The sequence below is a fragment of the Cataglyphis hispanica genome, chromosome 11, assembly GCF_021464435.1.
Source record: "Cataglyphis hispanica isolate Lineage 1 chromosome 11, ULB_Chis1_1.0, whole genome shotgun sequence".
NCBI lineage: Eukaryota > Metazoa > Arthropoda > Insecta > Hymenoptera > Formicidae > Cataglyphis > Cataglyphis hispanica.
The window spans coordinates 529533-550738 of record NC_065964.1 but is presented as its reverse complement, the minus strand read 5'-3'; the positions used below and the strand labels follow the sequence as shown (position 1 = coordinate 550738).

Sequence of the window (21206 nt, the reverse complement as noted above, 5' to 3'; positions counted from 1 at the left end):
TCAGAAATTTAGAGTCATAATATAATCAAGTATTGATATTAAATAAAAGACTTTATTCCTTAGACAATTCTCTTAATAAATTAATTCGATCTAACTAACTCTCTATTATTTAGTGTCCACAATTAATTAACTACCCTTATTTCTATTATAATATTCCTTTCCGAATCTTAATTCTCTAACTCTTGTACTGTTTCTAATTAATATATATATATATCTTAAATAATAAGCCCCTTGCATATGGTGAACCCGCAATACAAGCGAGCTTGCCGTAAATAACGGAACCATAGATCCGGCATAAAGAAACGCGTCAAATGCATTTCTAATCTATCTCAGTTTAAACATTTTACTAATAAACCAAAACTTCGTATAATATCTTGTAAAAGAGTTTTTTTCTCTCTAGCCCTTATAAATCGCCTGAAATTCTCTCATAGATTTCATAAAGACATTCAAAAACATTCACGAATAAAACTTCGTAATAAAATCGACTTAACTAATAACGGTCTCTATCTAATAAGTGATCCTACTGGCCTATTTACGTATACGCCAGAATTTATATTACTAAACCAATTATATCAAAATATAACACATGTTAAGGAAAGTTATCAACATAATTTAACAATTCCTTCTCGTAATCTAAGCTCCCAATTAAAATATCAATTAACTGAAAATCATTTGAACATAGATGAATATATTAGGTATTTAGATACATAATCGATATATTTCTTTTATTATAATATTAAAATTCTATTCTTTAAACCTGATTAACCTTCGAATTACATATACTTAGTTGCATCCGTATCCCTAAAATAGCTAGTGAACTTCCTAGTAACCAACTAGTTTCGCGCTACATCATTCCCCTAGATCCACTAGGTTAGTTCTAGCTCTCGGCGTCCCTGGAGTATAGCCGGTGAAAACGGGTTGCCCTATAAAAGTAGAGAGCAATCTTTTTCTCACTAACTTAGGTATAGAGAGAAAAAGAGCGTCGCTGAGACGTAACAACATAAATTGGACTGAGCATTGCGAGATAGACGAATGGACGCCCGCTGTAGAAAGAAAAATACTACATGGGAGGCCTATGTTTGTATCTTTTAGTATCTCATTGGTGATTTTGTTCCCCTCCAGAATTCTTGCAATAACGTAGCATTGAATTCGGCACCTATTCAATAACTCACTTTATTGTGTTTTGCATTGTGATACGTTTTCATACTATTGTATTGCTTACACCTAAATATACATATATTAAATATATATTAAATATATATTAAAACAAATATTTTAAAACAGTGAAAAAATATGTTAACTATTTCATAAAAAAATTATGTGTAGGGTTTGCAACTGTATTTTGACGGCTCTGCCAAAAGAGACAAACATAAACTTTTCATGTAGTACCTTTCTTTCTAAGCGAGCGTCCGTTCATCTATCGCAACGAACCCTATAAAGTTAGCCGGTCAAAATTCACAGAAAATTTTATTTTTGTATTTTCGAAAAAAATATTAACCAACAAACGTTGTAATTAGGCCAACAATCACTAACAAACGATTTATAAAAAAAAAAATTATAAAAGTGAATGTTGACCGGCTAACTTCATGAAGCTATCGCAACGCTCAGTCTAGTCTATGGGTCTGTTCGTTTTAAGGTTGTTCTACATTAGTCGCGAGTAATCGATCATAGATCCATATTGTCGCTAGTCACAAAAGTCTTGCGATTAGCGCCTTCTTCATTACAGTCGTAAAATCGAAAATGCCTACAAAAGCACTCTTGTTTCAGAGCCCCGGGTTATTTTTTAAGATCCTTATTAATTCTATATCTGTTTCATCCACATCTGTTTCATCTTCATAAACGCTTGCATTCTCATCTTCATTACATTTGAAATCACTCATTATAAAAATAAAATTTTTTACCAATAACTTTGTAGGTTATAATCAGAACACGACAAACAAACAAGCCAAATAGACACATGACAGCGGAGCTCGATGCTCATTGGCTGTCGCAAAATCGCAGAGACGCAAATTTTGGATTTGGTCAAACCTTGCGATTGTTATTTGCGACTACATTACGACTGAAAATAGCGCTGCTTGCATTCATGCGTTCAGCTGTTTGTGACTAATGTAGAACGACCTTTAGCTGAACTGGCTGCACTAATTCAGAGTTTATCTTTTTCTCTCCGTATTGGAAAGAAAAAGATAAACTCTGAATTAGTGCAGCCAGTTCAGCTAAAACAAACAGACCCTATATGTCTATGATATTAATATCAGCAGAGAGAAATCTGAGAGCGACTTTCCCGGTATTTCTTGTACGTTAGCTCTCGGTCCTAGAGTCCCTGTAACAGAGTCTGGCCAACGGCAGTTTTGGCAAAATTTTGCGAGAGAGATAGAAATATACGCCATCTTACTCTAAACGAACGCATGCGCATGACAGTGTTGCTGCTACTACATATGGCTACATATGGAAAGCTGAATTGTGATCAGAATATATTTGAAGAATAATTCTGCAAAATGGGTGGGTGTGCTGCACCTTTTTGCAACAATTCCGACATTATTCTAAATATTTTTTAGATAATATAAATTTTAAATCATTTCTCATATCTAAATTTTACAATGTTCCTGCTGATCACATTTTAAATTGTCATAAATTATATTCCGAAATTATCAGAAGATTTATTGTTTTGCGTTTACATATTTATGAAAAGAAAAATACCATGCTTAGTAAATGTAGGTATGATAGCAAATCTATGGCTATGCATAATATTTTTTCTTAATATGCCTTTGTTTTTTCAATAATTTATTAAATTTTAAAAAATGTTTTGTTTATCATTACATGTTCTATATTTTTATTATTACATAGTTTATTATGTATTTTATAAAATTTTTAAATATAAATATTTTAATACAATAAATTACTATTATAATATTTTTGTTCTTTATTTTTTTTTATTTCCTTTTATTTTCTTACTCAACTGCCTCTTCACACGTTTCCTATACTATAGAAATTCTTATGTATATATTGTTTTTACTACGTATATTTTTAATTTCAATTGTGTACAATTTACTGTTATATATTGCCATTTCCATTCAAATATCAGCGGGAGTTGCCAAAAAAAATGACGGACGAATCAAAAGTTGCTATTACTTGGCCAGACTCTGTTACAGGGACTCTAGGACCGAGAGCTAACGTACGAAAAACACCGGGAAAGCTGCTCTCAGGCTTCTCTCTAGATTGAGTATCACTGCTCGATTCAATTGGAAAATGGAAATCCGATTACTTAAACACCCTATGCATTATGTGAGAAGTGGAACGCACCGTATATGATTGATGAAAATATAACCTACAAATTATTTGATACATTGTTTGTATCGGGAAAAGAAAATTATATGAGAAAATATAAAATCAATGGTGCCCAAGTAAAAGAAAAAAAAAGTAAAAGTGTCAAAAAAGCCAAAAAACAAATACTTGATTGATGGCATGTTAAATATCTACATCAAAAAAACACTACATTATATGCAGTGATATAATCGAGTGAAAATGTCATTAAAAAGAAAATTGACGCAAGATGATTTGCGTAAGGCAATGACGGAGCAGAAGAAAAAACTCGGCATAAATAAAAAGATCGATTCGCCATTAGCAAAATATCCTTTTTGTAAATCTATAAAAAATAAAAAAAGAAATATTTTTAATCTTCAAAACAATCATACATTCTTATTATATGATTTTTTATTATGATATCTTATTATTTAACTCCAATTATAGAATTTTGAGAATTTTACTATGAATGGTAAATAGTGGTTCTTCGCACCTTGATTGATATGAATAATTATTAAAATTTTAAGTTGATGTAATTATGAAAATAAATGAATTAATACAAAAATAAATTTCACACAGACGTTTTAATTATAATATATTTTATAAATAGTTTATTATTTTTATATTAGTATATAATTTAATTCTTATAGAAAATTAATTAAAATATTCTTAACTGATAAATACATATACAGATTCAGATCAACTTATGTGCATTTTATGCAAATCGATTGTACGCAGTGAAACAGTTTGGCCTGTTCACTTATATTCTAAAATACATAGGGAAAATGTGACATTAGCAAAAACAACCAAATTGGAAACAGAAAGTTCTACAAGGTCATCAAATATTTTACCATTTAAAAGATCTCTCTCTCCATCTCAAGATATTTCTGTTAAAAAAAAATAAGAGGAATATTAAAAAATTCCAACTTGTCAGAAGTGCAAACAAAGTCGAACTTATCAATAGATTTTTTTCATAATAATTTGAAACAAATAAATAGTATATCTATGCAAAAAAATGAAAGCAAAGATTCTGCAACTAGTACCGCAGATATAAAATATAAGGACATAGAAGAAGAGAAAATAAAAGATACGAATCCAACTGTTCTTCCAGAAGGATTTTTTGATGATCCAGTAATGGATGCTAAAGTAAGATTAAAATAAAGTAAATATAGCAATATGTATATCTATATACTATCAAAATTTATATTAACAAAATAAAATTTATATTTATATAAATATTATATTTAATATTTATATAAATATTTATATAAATATTAATATAACATAAGAAATATTTTTAATATATAAATAAAAATTATAAAATATATTAATAAAAATAAAATAAAAATATATGAATTAGAAAAACTATTAAATATTCAATTTATTGTCTCATTAAAGTGCAATAGTATATTCAATTTACTATTTTATTTTTCTTCAATTACTATTTATTTTTCCACTAATTCAATTATTTTTTTGTTTATAGGTACGTAACGTTGAATATAAAGATCCGATTGAAGAAGAATGGGAAAAATTCCAAAAAGAAATTAAAGAAGAGACTGCTCAATCTGCACAAATTATTGCTGATGATCAAGAGGAAGCAACAACAGAAAGGCAATTGGATGAAATTGAGGAGCAAATTAGGCATTGGTCACGGTATTTTCAATATTCCAATATGGGAAAATAATATTTAAAATATATGTGTGTGTATATATATATATATATATATATATATATATATATATATATATACACACATTTTGTATATATATATATACACATTTATATACACAGTTTTTTTATTAATTGATTTTTTTTATTAAAGGGTAATAGATCTTGCAAAACACATGGAACAAATTCAAGGTACTGATAGAAAGCAAGAAAATATTGATGATGATGTATTAAGCAGTGATGAAGCAGAATTTGAGGAATTTCTTGATTGGCGAGCAAAAAATTCATATAAATAAAACCTTTTATGTATGTACTGATGTATGTAATGATTTTGTAAATATTCTATATTTTCTTGACAAGAAAATTATTTACTTAAAGTTACAAAACTGTTACATTTATATTTTATTGCAACTTTTTCGTTAATCATAAAAATACTGCTATAAAAATGATAAATATATATAATATATGATAAATATATATTATAGAACTTTTATGTCTTAAAATGATTTGTTACATAGCCGATGAAAGAAATACTAATATCTCTAATTAATTTTGCATTAAATATTTTTTACTTAAAAAAAAATTCTATTTGTTATATTTGTTTGCTTTTTTCTTATTTGTATAATTATTTAGCTTTATATATACAGCTAGATTTTTTATTTTACTTAATATTCTGATGATATGCAAACTTTGTCTCTTTTGCTAATTTGACTGCTCTAACTCTAAATGATTAAAATATTTACTAATTGTAAGAAAGAAGATCAAATTTTTATGTAATTCTTAGTGTGTAGTGTGTATCATAATATAAGATTTTATTAAAATGAATTTGAAGAATCAGAATATAATAAAGTTTTAGATACATTGAAATAGATTACTTTTATTAATCGTTGTGTAAGAGAATTATATATAATATGAAATGTATAATATAAAGATATAAGACATATGCTAAGCTAATAAAATTAATATAGATAAGTAATTACAATGATAGGTTATATAATAGCCGTAGATTCTGCAGAGAAAGCGTCCATTGCCAGTTATCATCTTGTAACACTCGACATTGGTTCAAAAGTAAAAGTCAATCACGTTCAATTGCTAATGAATGACTTTCTCTGCTGAACGCGATAAATTTAATAATATCTGCTTTCATTTTGCAGACACACACACATATGCTATTGTTTATAAAATATTGAAAATAAAAGGAAGAGAATATTATATAGCCAGTACTTAATCATATTGTATTTCTTAAATACTTCTATCAATCTATCGTTCTCATTTGATAGCTTTTAGATTATGCAATATTATAGTTGTTCGATGAGATTGTAATAAGTACGAATGTGACTAAGTACAATCAATAAGTGAGTTTTGCTTGTAATTATTGTTGCTGTCCACGCTGCATTCCAAAATCATATTTATTTCTTAAATGCGTAAATCTGCATTTATGTTTAGATCAATACTATCTATACATTGATGCAATTTTATGCATTGGATGTCCCATTTAATGTGAGCATTTAGATCTAGAACACTCCAATATCTCTATTATTTCTTAAAATACAAAGAGACGTCAAATAAAAAAATTATTTTGTGTCAAAAAAGCAACTGTTCTGATAATAATGGACATAACTAAGAGCAGAGATTAGTTTATCATCAGCTACAAAAATATATCGTAATTAAATGGAAATTGTTTTGAATATTTGTTTGTTGAAATTTTCTTTACTCATCTCTTTATCATAAATTATTCCATAATTTATATGTTCTCATACATTCCATACTTTATATGTTTGCATTTTTGATACTCATTGTCAGTCACGTAGAGATCATAAAATACTATTTCCGAAATATGTGATTTTAAAGTTTCACAGTTTTAAGTTGCATTTTCTGTTATAAAATAAGGAAAAATAAAGTTTGTTTACGTATTTGTGTAAAGTAGATGTGGAAAAAAAGTGTTTTTGACCAGAGACAAAACTTTTTGGGTTTTTTCTACTTTGCACGCAAAGCAAAGTTCAACGTAAACCGTGTGTCTAATTTTATGATAGTGAAGTCCAACCCGTAGGGGGAGGGGCGGAACATACTGCCTCCACGCATATACTTTTTAATGTGAAATGGGTTTACAATTTTCCACGCAAAGCGAAGTTCAAAGCAAATCAATGTATCTAATTTTTTGATAGTGGACCCCCTCCCCCCGCCCCGTAGGGGGGGAGGAGCGGAACATACTACCTCCACGCATATACTTTTTAATGCGAAATGAGTTTCACAACTTTCCACTTTATATTTACCAAAAAATTATAAACAACACTTATCCAGGGCTGGGTAAAATGCTTTTCTAATTGCATTTAAAATGCCAATTGTAAAATACTTTAAAAAATATAATTTAAAATGCAAAATATAAAATGAGTTTTTCGAATCTATTTTAAATGTGAAATGGGTAAATTGGTATTTTAAATGATTTTCATATGTACAATGACTTTTCCTTTTATATGTAATTTATTGAAGTATTCATACATTTTATAGTTTTATTTGATAATTTGATAACTTTATTCTCGAAAGTTAAACAAGGACAAATGATGATCACCGTTAAGTGGAGTTTTGTTCTTGGAAATGTAAACAGACACTTTTTTTTCATCTGCTTTACACAAATGCAACGTAAACAAACTTTATTTTTCCTTATTTTATAACAAAAAAGCCACATTAAAACTGTAAAATTTTAAAATCGCATATCTTGGAAACTATTGGACAAAAATTTTTTTTATTATTTTTCCCGTGTTTCTGCATTTATTCAAGCATTCAAAAATGCCTTCAGAAATGACGCTTCAAATAGAGGCCCTAGTTATCATGCCGCACAATCTTTTCCTTTGAAGTCTTTTCGCATTTTAAAAAATAAAGGAGAGATATTTTATAGATGCTCAAATTATATGTATACATGCAAGATATTATTCTCAAAATAACAGAAATATTTTGGATAAACAAAGTTAATAAAGATTTTATTATATATATGCGATTGACTCCGGACACCCTGTATATATATATATATATATATATATATATATATATATATATATAATCAGATAAGAAAAGTCCTGTATCATTTTTTTCTATAATGCTTAATAAAAGAGTTATTATTGAATGAAGCCTGGTCAATCATCGCCGATCTTTAACGGTCGGTGAGCCGTGCGCCTGGTAGTGTGCGTGAGCGCTCAGTTACTATGGCTCACTGACGTGCGGCTAAAAATCGCCGATGATAGGCCAGACTTCACTGAATAATAACTTTTTTATTAAGCGTTATAGAAAAAAATGGAACAGGACTTTTCTCCTCAGTTTTATCTGCTCTACTTGCATACAAGGGGTGATGCGATTGATATAGCGTATATATATATAATATATACGTTGTGACAGTTGAACGCTCACGCACATTACCAAGCGCGCGGCTCACCGACGTGCGTCATGCTAAAAATCAGTGATGATTGACCAGACTTTACTCAATAATAATTCTTTTATTAAGCGTTATACAAAAAATGGTAAAAGATTTTCCTGCTTGGTTTAATCCGCTCTATCTGCATATTACGGGTGGAGCGATTATTATCAGATTCCCTGTATACATAATGCCCTATCAAAAATAGCCACCTACTTTTATCTTTTAAACTAAAAGAGATTATAACAAATGTATATCAAATTAAATGGTTCAAACTGAACTCTATTGTGAGCATAGTGGTTGCTTCCAAAAGCTATCTCTGTTAATGAATGGAGAGATATGCATATTTTTTTTATAATAATATGAATATTTTGACATGAAAAAAATTGTAGTACTGTTTAAAACGAATACAGCGATGTAATGTAAATATTTTAGATATTAGTTTTTATCAATTTGAAATATCGCGGACGACGTCTATCTTTTCATTTTCAGCCCTGGTATAGCCATGATATGGCCAACTTCGGATCGAACATTATGATCAAATGACAACATGACATATGTCAATCTCTAATACAGGAGTCAGAAGACGACTACAGGGCAGTGAAAAGATGGACGTCGCCTGTGATATTTCAAATCAATAAAACTCGTATAATTTGTAAAATATTTACATTATATCATATATAGTTGTATTCGTTTCAAACAGCGCTACAACTTTTATCATATCAAAATATTCACATTATTATAAAATAATTATGCATATTTTTCCGTTTAACACAGATAGTTTTTGGAAGTAACCATTATGCTCACAATAGAGTTCAGTTTGAACCATTTAATTTGATATATGTATATTTGTTATGGTTTATCTCTTTTAAGTTTAAAAGATAAAAAGAGATAGCTACATTTGGTGGGACACCTTGTGTATATATAGTACAGATATATATAGTGTCAAAAAAGATCTATATATATATAATTATCTTTTTTATTATTTTAAACATGTATTGTTAAAAAGTTATACTCACAGTTATAATCGCAATACTTCATCAGTATCATTGACAATCTGTTACTCAAATAACGATAAAACAAATAGAAATATTTGTAAACAATAATATATAAATACAAGCATAAATTTTAAGAATATACATAATATATTACATATTATACATCATATTATACATATATACAATGTGTCCTAAAGCGTCCTAGACAACGCTTGTAAACAGATAGGGAACAATAAACTGAACAGAAAAGTTTTTTATCATTTTTGTCCTATAACGCTTAATAAAGAAGTTATTATTGAGTAAAATCTGGCTAATCAGCGCCAACTTTTAGCCGGACGTGTGGTAGTGGTAGTGGTGTACCGCCGTAACAGCAGAGCACTCACGCACATTACCAGGTCACCAGGCGCGCTGTTCACGTCCGACTAAAAGTTAGCGATGATTGGCCAGGTTTTACTATAATAACTCCTTTATTAAGATATATTATAGAAAAAAATGGTACAGGTCTTTTCTGTTCAGTTTACTGTGTTCTACCTGCTCACGAGCGTTATTGTTTAGAATGCTTTGGAACACTCTGTAATAATTAATAATTAATAATTAATACTAAGTAATAATTAATACTCTGTATAATATGATGAATTTTAATGCGATTCTCAAAAGCTTAATAATAGAATATATGTTAATATACATAAACCGCATAGTTTTTAAAGAGCTAGCAATTTTAGCGCTCAGATTATAAATCTTATCGTTATATACGTAAGAAAAAAGCATTTATTTTGTCGACTTATACAATAATTATGTAATTTAATTGATATTTATATATATATATATATATATATATATATATATATATATATAAGTACAATATTATGACAATATCAATGCTCCTTTGACAGGATTCGCAAAAGTTGATAAATTTTCTAAGGATCATTAATTATTTTTATCAAAAAATACCGTCGATCCTGCTTACTCATTTATCATCAAAATGATCATCGTTTAAGTATATATACTTTGATCATCTCTATTGCCTTTCTTTGCAAAATCGTATTGTTGATGATAATATGATCGCCGCCCATACAGCAGCAATATTGCGGCAATGTTACAATATTGCTGTAATATTCTGTGCTGTGTGGACATTGTACTATCTAATTTCGGAATAACAATAATTTTATGCGTTTACGACAATTGGGACGCCTGCAAGATACGATCGATCGAAACTAATCGATCAAAGTGAATCGAATAGAAAAATCTCATTCAGAAATTCTTTAAATTTTACATACCTCAATTAAAATATCGCTAATTTCATCTTTTCTATGATAACTTTTCTCTTATATACCTCTATATATTGGTCAATGAACAATTGTAGATTATTTGCATAGTTTGCCATTTTGTCACGCTGAAACCTTTCTATTGAACATTCTTTGGGAGAACAAACGATGATCCAAACACTTCCCCTATATTTGGATCACGTCATTCTTTGTTGCACTCTCACTTTATCTATTCCTCATGATATTAAGAAAATCTCAAGCATGCTAATCTACAGTTCCCATTGTAATTGATTTGGTCGTTGAAACGAGATCGTAACTGTTTCAACAGTTACGGGATTTGTTGATTAATACAATGGATTGGCTTGACACGCGATAATGCGTAATGCAAACACTTTTCAAATGCATACAACTACTAACATCTAATCTCCCATTTATGAATTGCTTAGTGAATAATTATATATTCGGGAGTTAATAATTAAAATTCAAAACTATCTAATTATAATATACTTGAGAATTGGTATATAAAATGAAATTAATTCTAATAAGAGAAAATTTTAATTACATGTTATATTCATCTATATTTATTATCGACTTATCAAATAAACAAATCGGTCAAACAACGAAGAAAATCACTTATAGTGCATAAGACCAATATTATAAAGTATCAGCACTTTAGAAAATACCTTTCTTATATTACCATCACATTTTTGCTGAAAAATGATCGTAGTGTGCAAAACATGTGACTTAGTTTCTTACTTGTAGAATTAGTGATTTGTTGTAGAATTAGACAAAGACTTATACATTAAAGTGAGTGAGCGTCTTCAAGTAATAAAGAGAGAATAGGCACACTGTTCCAGCTCTTAGCTTTTTTTTACCTTTTTTTTTGTTTCTTTCTTTGTTTATAAGGGCGGAGAGAAAAATTTGTGCAAAAATTTGCTCATAAATATATTTGTTATAAGTGATATCGAATAAGTACTTAGAATATAGTTCTGTATCGCGTCTCAAAGCTTTCAATTATATCCTATATTAATTAATAGATAATTATATATTTTCTAAAGCTTATAAGAAAAACAGAGAATTTATTTGCTCGCTATCGTTTTATTATCGTCGCGCGATCCATCTTTATATAGATCATTATGTGATTATAGATAGATCATGGGAGAGGAATATGCTGTAATATTTATACAAATTGAACTTATAAAGATAATTTATGCTTATATAATATTAATATCGCCCGAAATCGTGAACATTCTGAAACAAAAACCTTCCCCGAATTTTGTTTTTGAATTGTTCCGATGACGTCGCAATTTGATATATAATCTATTTTATTAATTACATAGTCTTGTGCATTAAACTTAGTCTTGTTAGATATTCGTACATACATATCATGCGCGTATATTATCCCTTATAGTAAGGAGTCACGCGACAATAATACTTTTCTTTCATTGTATACATGTGCACTTACATTAAAAATATTAATAATAGTGTTTTTTTCGACCCCCAAATGTGAATCCACTGGATGGTATGATATTTGTTAAAGTGACAAAGAAAAAGAACAAAGAACTTGGCCCATCCTGGACTATCTGCGTACAGTCACCATTCATACATTAATTTTTATAAAGAATTAATAATAATTATCTGCTATAATTAACTAACTATATAATTATAAAAATCATTTTTTTGTCACACTATCCCCTAACAACATAGCCAAAAGACATCCAAAGGACATCCGGACGTCTTTTGGACATTTGTGTTGTTAAACTCGGAAAGCCAAATTCTCATCGTCATTGAATAGAATTGATATAAACCTATCTCCGATTAAGATTCTTATATTCCATTATGCGACGTATAATGTTGTTTTAATTTAATCTACTTATTGTTAGCACAATCTGAATAATCTGATAATATGCATATACAACATCTGAGTTAATCTCGCAACAGAAGGTATTACGCAAAGCTGCTACATTTTCCAGATCAGTCATTAAATAAATTAAAGACGGCATATTTTAAATACGATTAAAAAATCTAAAATTTTTAAATGTCATTAATAATATCCACTATATATCAAATCTTTGTGATCAATCGTGAATAATTCAAATCATTTGATGTTAACCAGCAGGAATTTATCGGTGACATTTTTGCAATAAATTCCTCATTTGAAGATAATGTGTAACATTTTGAAACTTCTCTCTCTCTCTCTCTCCGTCTACAATAAATACATCAAACACTTTTAAATCAAGATTTTATAATTTGTTGATTGAAAGAAAAAAAATCGAATTTAATAATATTCGATAAAATCCGCAAAAAATTAATTGCTAATTTCTGAAAAAACATTGAACAAATTGAGTAGATTTTCGAAGATTTCTCAAATGTAATTTTTAATTATTAAATAAAAATAAAGTCAATAATTAAAGACATTTTACAAATATAGATAATAAAATGAGTATATCTCCCAAATCAATATATTATAAGATTTTTAAACTGAACGGCAAGGTTTTTGATCAATGCGCCTATAAAATTTTTAATTCTTCACTGATACTTTACAATTTGAAGTATATATATTTGTACATATGTTGATATAAAAATGGGTCAAGTTCTTTAAACGCAGATAATTAAACAATAATATTAATAATAAATGAATCGTTTGCGAAGAATTATAACAGCAATTCTAATGATGATAATAATGATAATAATAGTAATAGTGACAGTATAATAATGTGACAATAAATATTAACAAAAATAATAATCAAAATGCTTGCGAAAATAATCGCAGCTATGTATTGCACACAGATCACAGAATAGAGACAGTTGCTAGATATTAAAAAAATAATCTATATATAATATAAATAGTGCTAACTAATAATCGTTATATATTGTGTGCGTATTCATACACATATCTATTAAAATATTTTATAATTTTATAGATCATTCCGCAATGTGTGAATGCGTGTGTATGCACACATTATACATCTTACACACACTCACACACACACACACACACACACACACACACACACACGCACACGCGCACACGCACACGCACGCGCACACGCACACACGCACGCACACGCACGCACACACACACACGCACGCACACACACACACACACGTATGTACTCGTAATAATATATATATATATATATATATATATATATATATATATATATATATATATACACACATATGTACTCGTAATAAGTACCTAATTGATAAAATTAAAGCTAGTAGGTGCTATAAATTGCTATAAATGCAATAGCGCAGGCACTAATTACTGAGATATAATCGTGCTGGAGTGTGTTGTTCATATATTCTTATATATGATTATATTACATACGAACATTGCAAGCTTTTGATAGAAATCTTGTGCGATTAATAAGATATTCGTATAAAATTGCATGTCTAAACTTGTATATAATTGTGTGTATAATCGTAATGCTTTTGGTCGCTCTATAAAATTTTTTGTTTTTCATATAACGTCAGATATTTGATATAAATCAAGCATGTTTCTCTTGGACGTGATAAACGCATATACGCACATATATACGCACGTACATTGTTATATATATAATATATGTATATTGCTATTTCTAATAATGTAATATAAGAAGCACGTTTAGAGTGATATGTTTTAAACGTAAAATCATTTTTATGGAAAAATACTTAACTTAGATGGTTAACAAATTTGAGTGTTAACACTCAACTTTGAGTGTTAAAGTTGAGTGCTTAATATTCAAATTTGAGTGTTAACATTCAAGTTTGTGTTATAAAGAAAAAAGGAGTTATAAAAAAGAAAAGTGGTAACAAAAGACAAAACTCTTATAGATGTTGGCAATATATTCCTATAAAATATATCTTAGAACTTTGTATGTATTATATGCATTTTTTTTAGAGATTATTACAAACTACCGTTACTTTTGCCGTTACTTTTTAAAGAATCATATCTCTTAATATCCGTTAATTTTTGAAATTCTTTTTCTCTTATTTCATTTATTTACAATAAAAAAAATTATAAATAAATCCGATCTGTTATATAATTCTGTGTTCATCATTGCTGATGTTGTATCAGCATTGAATTCGATATACACATGTATGTATTTAATAAGATGAATTTCTTTTCAATATCCGAGTATTCCTCTATGAGTATTGAGTCCAAATTCTGATCGCGTATTTAATTATTTTCGAATCCGATATTAATTTGGCAAGAATATAAAAGAAATAATTTTTTATGACGTAAATATTCTAAAAAAGTGCCTTACTATGATGCTTTAAATAGTGATTCTAATAAAGTATTATAATAACATACATGAGATTAACAAGAGAAAAATATTAATATAAATATAATACATATGATCGATTTTTATCATTTATTTTTGCTACATCATTATTCGTTAAATTCAATAACCATAAATCCATATGATGTCTAATGTGGATGTTTGCTACACTGTGTCGCAAAATATACAACTATCAACTGAAAAAAAAAATTAATTTATTTATTTTAAAGTTTCTAAAATAAAAAAGTTCCTAAGCTTTTTTAAAATTTTTAAAATTTTATAATTTTTTATATGTATATATGTATATATATATGTGTGTGTGTGTGTGTGTGTGTGTGTGTGTGTGCGTGTGCGTGTGTGCGTGTGCGTGTGCGTGCGTGCGTGCGTGCGTGCGTGCGTGCGTGCGCGCGTGCGTGCGCGTGCGTGCGTGCGTGTGTGTGTGTGTGTGTGTGTGTGTGTGTGTGTGTGTGTGTGTGTGTGTGTGTGTGTGTGTGTGTGGGTGGCGTGTGTGTGTGTATATAGGCCACCTAAATACTCCCACAGTTTTGGAGATAGGAGAAAATGTTTGAAATAAAAGTAGTATGATATCGGGGAAATCTTATGGAGATAAACATTTTTTTTTAGGAGGGACTTAGGAGATTTGAAGGTCATCTTAATTTTTTTTTAATAGAACTACCTTAATTTTTTTATAAATCGATTTGAGAAATCGATTTATATAAATCGATTTCTCACAATATTTAGCACAAAAAATTGTAAGGGTCAGAAGGGCCAAAAAGTGAATAGTTTACGAATTATTTCGTAAATGTTACTTTATGTTTTTACTATTAATCTTTATTTTTTTAAATGAAATAATGTATTTTACTTATTTTTTTATATATACATCAACTCCCCTAAGTACTTCTTAAAAAAAAATGTTTATCTCCACAAGATTGCCCCCTCTTCCTCCCCCTATACCATACAACTTTTATTTCAAACATTTTCTCCTTTCTCCAAAACTGTGGGAGTTATTTGGGTGGTCTTTTAGATGCCTCACCTTGTATATATAATTCTGAAATTTGGAAAATTCTTTTTTTACTTTGAATATATAGATGTGTATATATATATATATATATATATATATATATATATTTATATATATTTATATGTATAAAGGTTAAGATATTCCCTTAGCCTACATAAATTTTTTTCAAATATCCATAATGTATTGCGAATAATCTCTAGAGCGGAGGCGCAGGAGCCAATAACATATAATTTTGTTTATATTCTTCTGCTGTCGATTGTCAATTGTGCGACTGTGTACTCTGCACATTATGGGTAATTGAGAAAGAATATCCAAACCTTCTCTTATATATATAATCCTATCTCTATATTTAATTACTACCAAAGCGTGGCACCATCTTAATAAATCTGGCAATATGCCTTGTTTTTAATTTCGCACTTTTCGAGAGAGATACGAGCAGAGATCGATGCAGTCGATCTAACCGAGAAATTTCGAGCTCGTCATCGATCATCGTTTCGACATTGAAATCTTTTCCACTGTTTTCTCTATTGATTTTAAATATAATCTAGATTGTGAATTCGATCAGTACTAATCAAGGAAACGATCCATGCAACAATTGTACCGCAATTGTTCTATGTTATATGGATGTCAAGTTCGTTTTTATATTTCTCTCAATAATAACTACTGCATCAATAATTTACAATTGCGGATGCTATTTTCCATTATGATGGTTTTCTTTACATTAATGTATGGATATTTCTATACTTCTTCTGAAATATTCGTTTACTGCATCTTCTTAATGTATCGATGATAATATCAATATTATATATTATGTAATTCTTATTAAACATACTAATTAAATGCGGTGTTAAAACCGCTTGGTCCGAGAAATGTATTCAGGTTACACAATGATATTGATGCGCGTTTTGATTGAAAATTGAAACATTAGCATGAAGCAAATCGATGAAGGACTATGTATATTAATAATTAAATGAGTAATAAAATTACATTGTCATCATACGAATTGATATGACAATTTCCATATAGCGTAGAACATTGCAACAATATTGCGCCAAAGTTGCAATGTTGTTGTAATGTTCTGTATGCTGTACAAGTTTTCATATCTTTCAAGTTTAATGCTAATGCATCGCGATTAAATATTTTATTAATAACGTTCTCCTAAATAATGTGTTTTTTCTTCTGAAGTCTTTTATGATATTTCGCAACTCAAATATATTGAATATATGTATCTATAATACGTGTATTAACTAACATATTACCGCAAATATCTTTATACATACATTCTATGATACATACAGAGATATATACAGAGTGTCTGATAATAATTACTCCACCTGTAATGTGTAGATAGAGCGGACTAAATCAAGCATAAAGGAATTATCATTGAGTAAAGTCTGGCCAATCATCGCCGATCTTTAGCTGGACGCACGTCAGTGAGCCGCGCGCCTAGTAGTGATGCGCTGCACATTACCAGGCGCGTGACTCACCAATGTGCGCCCGGCTAAAAATCGGCGATGATTGGCCAAACTTTACTCAATGATAATTCTTTTATTAAACATTATACAAAAAAATGATAAAAAACTTTCCTGCTTGATTTAATCCGCTATATCTGCACATTACGAGCAATTATTATCAGACACTATGTAAATGTATACTTAAAACGGCTTATTTTAATATCTCATCAAGTTAATATCAATAATTAATTCAAACTTGGATGCCTTTATGATAATTCGATTGTTGCTAATCTATTAAGATGTTTTTTATTTGCATTTGCTATTATTAAAAAAGCACAATAGGTTTTCGAGTAATTCGTATTACTCATAATTTATATCATTTTACAACACGCTGCGTGTATTTTTTTTAAATTGATTTTTTTATAACATCTATTAAGATAATACAGAAAATTAATTTAAAATTAATATTCTGATAATGTGATAATTATCATTTAATTATGTTTTATTAAATATGAAAATATCAAATTATCAAAAAAGGCATGTTAAAAAAATCTTTTGTAATTACTATAACTAAATAATTTTTTTACTGTTATTAAAAAACGCAATAAGATCTGCGTATTATTGTTAACTTATGCTTCGACCTCGAGATTTTGACACTTGACTCGTCAGTATTGTGATTTATCTAAGCAAAATAATTTTCGATGATACTTGAACTATTAAACATGAAATTTTCAATTTTTTTTTATGTATTTAATAAAAATGAATCGACAGAACCAATTATTCGTGAGTTGAAGGTATATAAACATAACGATCTTTATGTAGTGCCGTGTGTTGGTTATGCAAGACTAGTAATAAACGAAATTGTCGATCGGACCATTTGTTGCGGTGGAAAGACGATTTATTTTGCCTTTACGTCGAAGATCTCGACGGTGATGTTTTCCACAACGGGATCAGTGATGTTGTTCATATGATTCGGCGATTTGTTAGATTTCATCGAAATAGCCGAAGCGTTTCCACTGCTGGTGGGACTTCCACGACGAGGAGATCCTGGCGACAGAGATTTTCTTGCTAAAGTATCGCGTGCTTTCACATGAAAGCGCGGCAGCACGAACGAAAAGCCAGAATAACTTTAAGCATGAGGACCTGTGCGAAAGAAACGCATTAGTCAGAGCAAAATAGTCATAATGTAGGGCAAAGTCACGCAAGCACGCGCGCGTGCGTGCGTGCGTGCGTGCGTGCGATGCGATGCGTGCGATGCGATGCGTGCGTGCGATGCGTGCGTGCGATGCGTGCGTGCGATGCGTGCGATGCGTGCGATGCGATGCGTGCGATGCGTGCGATGCGATGCGTGCGTGCGATGCGTGCGATGCGTGCGATGCGATGCGATGCGATGCGATGCGTGCGATGCGATGCGTGCGTGCGATGCGTGCGATGCGTGCGTGCGATGCGATGCGATGCGATGCGATGCGATGCGATGCGATGCGTGCGATGCGTGCGATGCGTGCGATGCGTGCGTGCGATGCGTGCGATGCGATGCGATGCGATGCGATGCGATGCGATGCGTGCGTGCGTGCGATGCGATGCGATGCGATGCGTGCGTGCGATGCGTGCGATGCGTGCGATGCGTGCGTGCGATGCGTGCGTGCGTGCGTGCGATGCGTGCGTGCGTGCGATGCGTGCGATGCGTGCGTGCGTGCGATGCGTGCGTGCGTGCGTGCGATGCGTGCGTGCGTGCGTGCGATGCGATGCGATGCGTGCGTGCGTGCGTGCGTGCGTGCGTGCGTGCGTGCGTGCGTGATAGCGCGCGCGCCTGCGATGTGCTGATGTGTGTGTGTATGATGTGTATTCACATGACATTTTTCACAATAATTTCATTCTAACAATAAATAAAAACTGTCATATGAACATGAATCCTATTCTTCAAACTTACATAGTCACAGCCCAGGAAAAAAACTCATATATAAATATATATAAATATGTATAAGGCAATATTTATAAATATATACAAATATATATGATTATGTATGATCATATATAATCACACATAATCTCGTATAATATACAGGGTGTCCGATAATTCGCGGATCACCCTTTAAGGGAAGGTAGAGGGTGTTATTCTGAATAGAAAAATTCTGTACCATTTTGTGATTTTCTCAATATTTAAGAAAATATTAATTTTAAAAGATCAGCCAACGAAGTGCCGCGAAAAGCTCGCGGCACGAAGATGCCTCTCACTGTCAATTGATACTCGGTCCGCGGCGAAGCAATGGGAGGTGCAGTTTGCGAGCATGCTTCGCTATGGCAACCAAAAGAAATACACACATAATGCGCGCTCCGTTTTATGTATGTGATCTTTTCATTATGTGTGTATTTTTTTCAGTTGCCATAGCGAAGCATGCTCGCAAACTGCTCCTCCCATTGCTTCGCCGCGGACTGAGTATCAATTGACAGTGGGAGGCATTTTCGCGCCACGAGCTTTTCGCGGCACTTCGTTGGCTGATCTTTTAAAATTAATATTTTCTTAAATATTGAGAAAATCACAAAATCGTACAGGACTTTTCTATTCAGAATAACATCCTCTACCTTCCCTTAAAGGGTAATCCGCGAATTATCGGACACCCTGTATATGTATATATGTATCCCTAATGAAAAGTCATGAAACGCCTGAAGTGTGTTTTTTGACGCCCATTAATCGAATCTATTGTTGTCGTTTTTCCGCGTGTCCGATTGGCGGTATGATGAGAGGTGTAAACATTTTGTCGTTCGAGTTCAGTTCGGTGACATTTCGATATTTTCGGTTTGACAGTTTGGTGACAGTTCGGTGACGTTTCGTACATTGTGAGTATCCGGTTAATAAATATTCATAATAATAATTCATAAAAAGTGCGTATTTGAAGGAAGCAAGAAAGAGAGAGAAAGAGAGTTGGAAGAAAAGGAGTTAATTGAAAAATTATTGTTAATTTAATTTTAAGAGAGATAGAAAGAAAAAAAGAAAAAGGAAAGCAGGAAGCTTAATTTAAAATTACAGAAGAGGAAGAATAAGTAAAAAAGAGGAAAAGAAAAAGAAATATAAGGAAAAGGAATATAAGGTAATAATATTTTCTAAATATTACTAATATTATTATCTAATATAAAATTACTTTTCCTTTTATTAATATTATTTTATATTTTATTAAATTTCAAGAGAGATATAGAGAGAGAAAGAGAAAGAGAGAGAAGAAAAGAAGAAGGAAGATTTATTAAAATTTATTAAAATTTATTAAGATTTATTTAAATTTAAAGAAGATGAAGAATAAGAAATGCGTGCTTGATTGATGATCGAGTGAGTTAAGTTTATCAATGCATATATGCAAAGGAGAAAAATCTGCTTTATGTTGGTACACGCGACTAAAGGTCCTTGCACAATGTTAGGCTAAGGCAATTAAAACAGGGAATAACACAGGTAACAAATCTAACGCATCTAAAATTTTGTTTCTATTGTCTATTCCATATTCCATTGCGCATTGATCTGGTAATTTGAAATGTCTACGCACAATGAAATATGGAATAACAACAGATTTTCTGACTACGTTTAAGGTTCTTGCTTAATGAGAAGCGATAGGAATAAGGGAATTGCGATAGCGATAAACGATACCTAATGAGAAATCTGCTTTTTCGAAAAAGTAGTATTCTTATTGGATATTGTCTATCGCTATCACTATCCTTTATTTCTATCGCTATCGCCTCGCATTGAAAGGGCCTTTATTACATGTCATCCCTAATCGAGTTTAATAACATCCATAGTTTTAAGATTGGCCAATCATAGTCATTCTTTTGAAGAATA

The 21206-nt window shown here is 30.5% G+C and overlaps 2 protein-coding genes across 3 annotated transcripts in view; one reads left to right on the top strand and one right to left on the bottom strand.

Annotated features, from left to right (window-relative positions):
• The first annotated feature begins 3150 nt into the window (after positions 1-3150).
• On the top strand, positions 3151-6180 carry LOC126853016 (zinc finger protein 830). The gene is given in 5 exon segments (XM_050598396.1): positions 3151-3626; positions 3985-4192; positions 4195-4446; positions 4784-4953; positions 5123-6180. Coding segments are annotated over 5 exon segments (876 nt in total). The 5' UTR covers positions 3151-3522; the 3' UTR covers positions 5265-6180.
• An 11234-nt stretch (positions 6181-17414) lies between these two features.
• Positions 17415-21206, bottom strand: part of LOC126853005 (uncharacterized) — a 54880-nt gene continuing 51088 nt past the window's right edge. Inside the window, exon 6 of one of the 2 annotated variants that reach the window (XM_050598375.1) lies at positions 17415-18430. In XM_050598375.1, the coding sequence (XP_050454332.1) occupies positions 18282-18430 (149 nt within the window). In that variant the 3' untranslated portion in view covers positions 17415-18281. Of the gene's footprint in view, positions 18527-21206 lie in introns of both variants that reach the window. The other variant, XM_050598376.1, reaches the window with a different exon arrangement.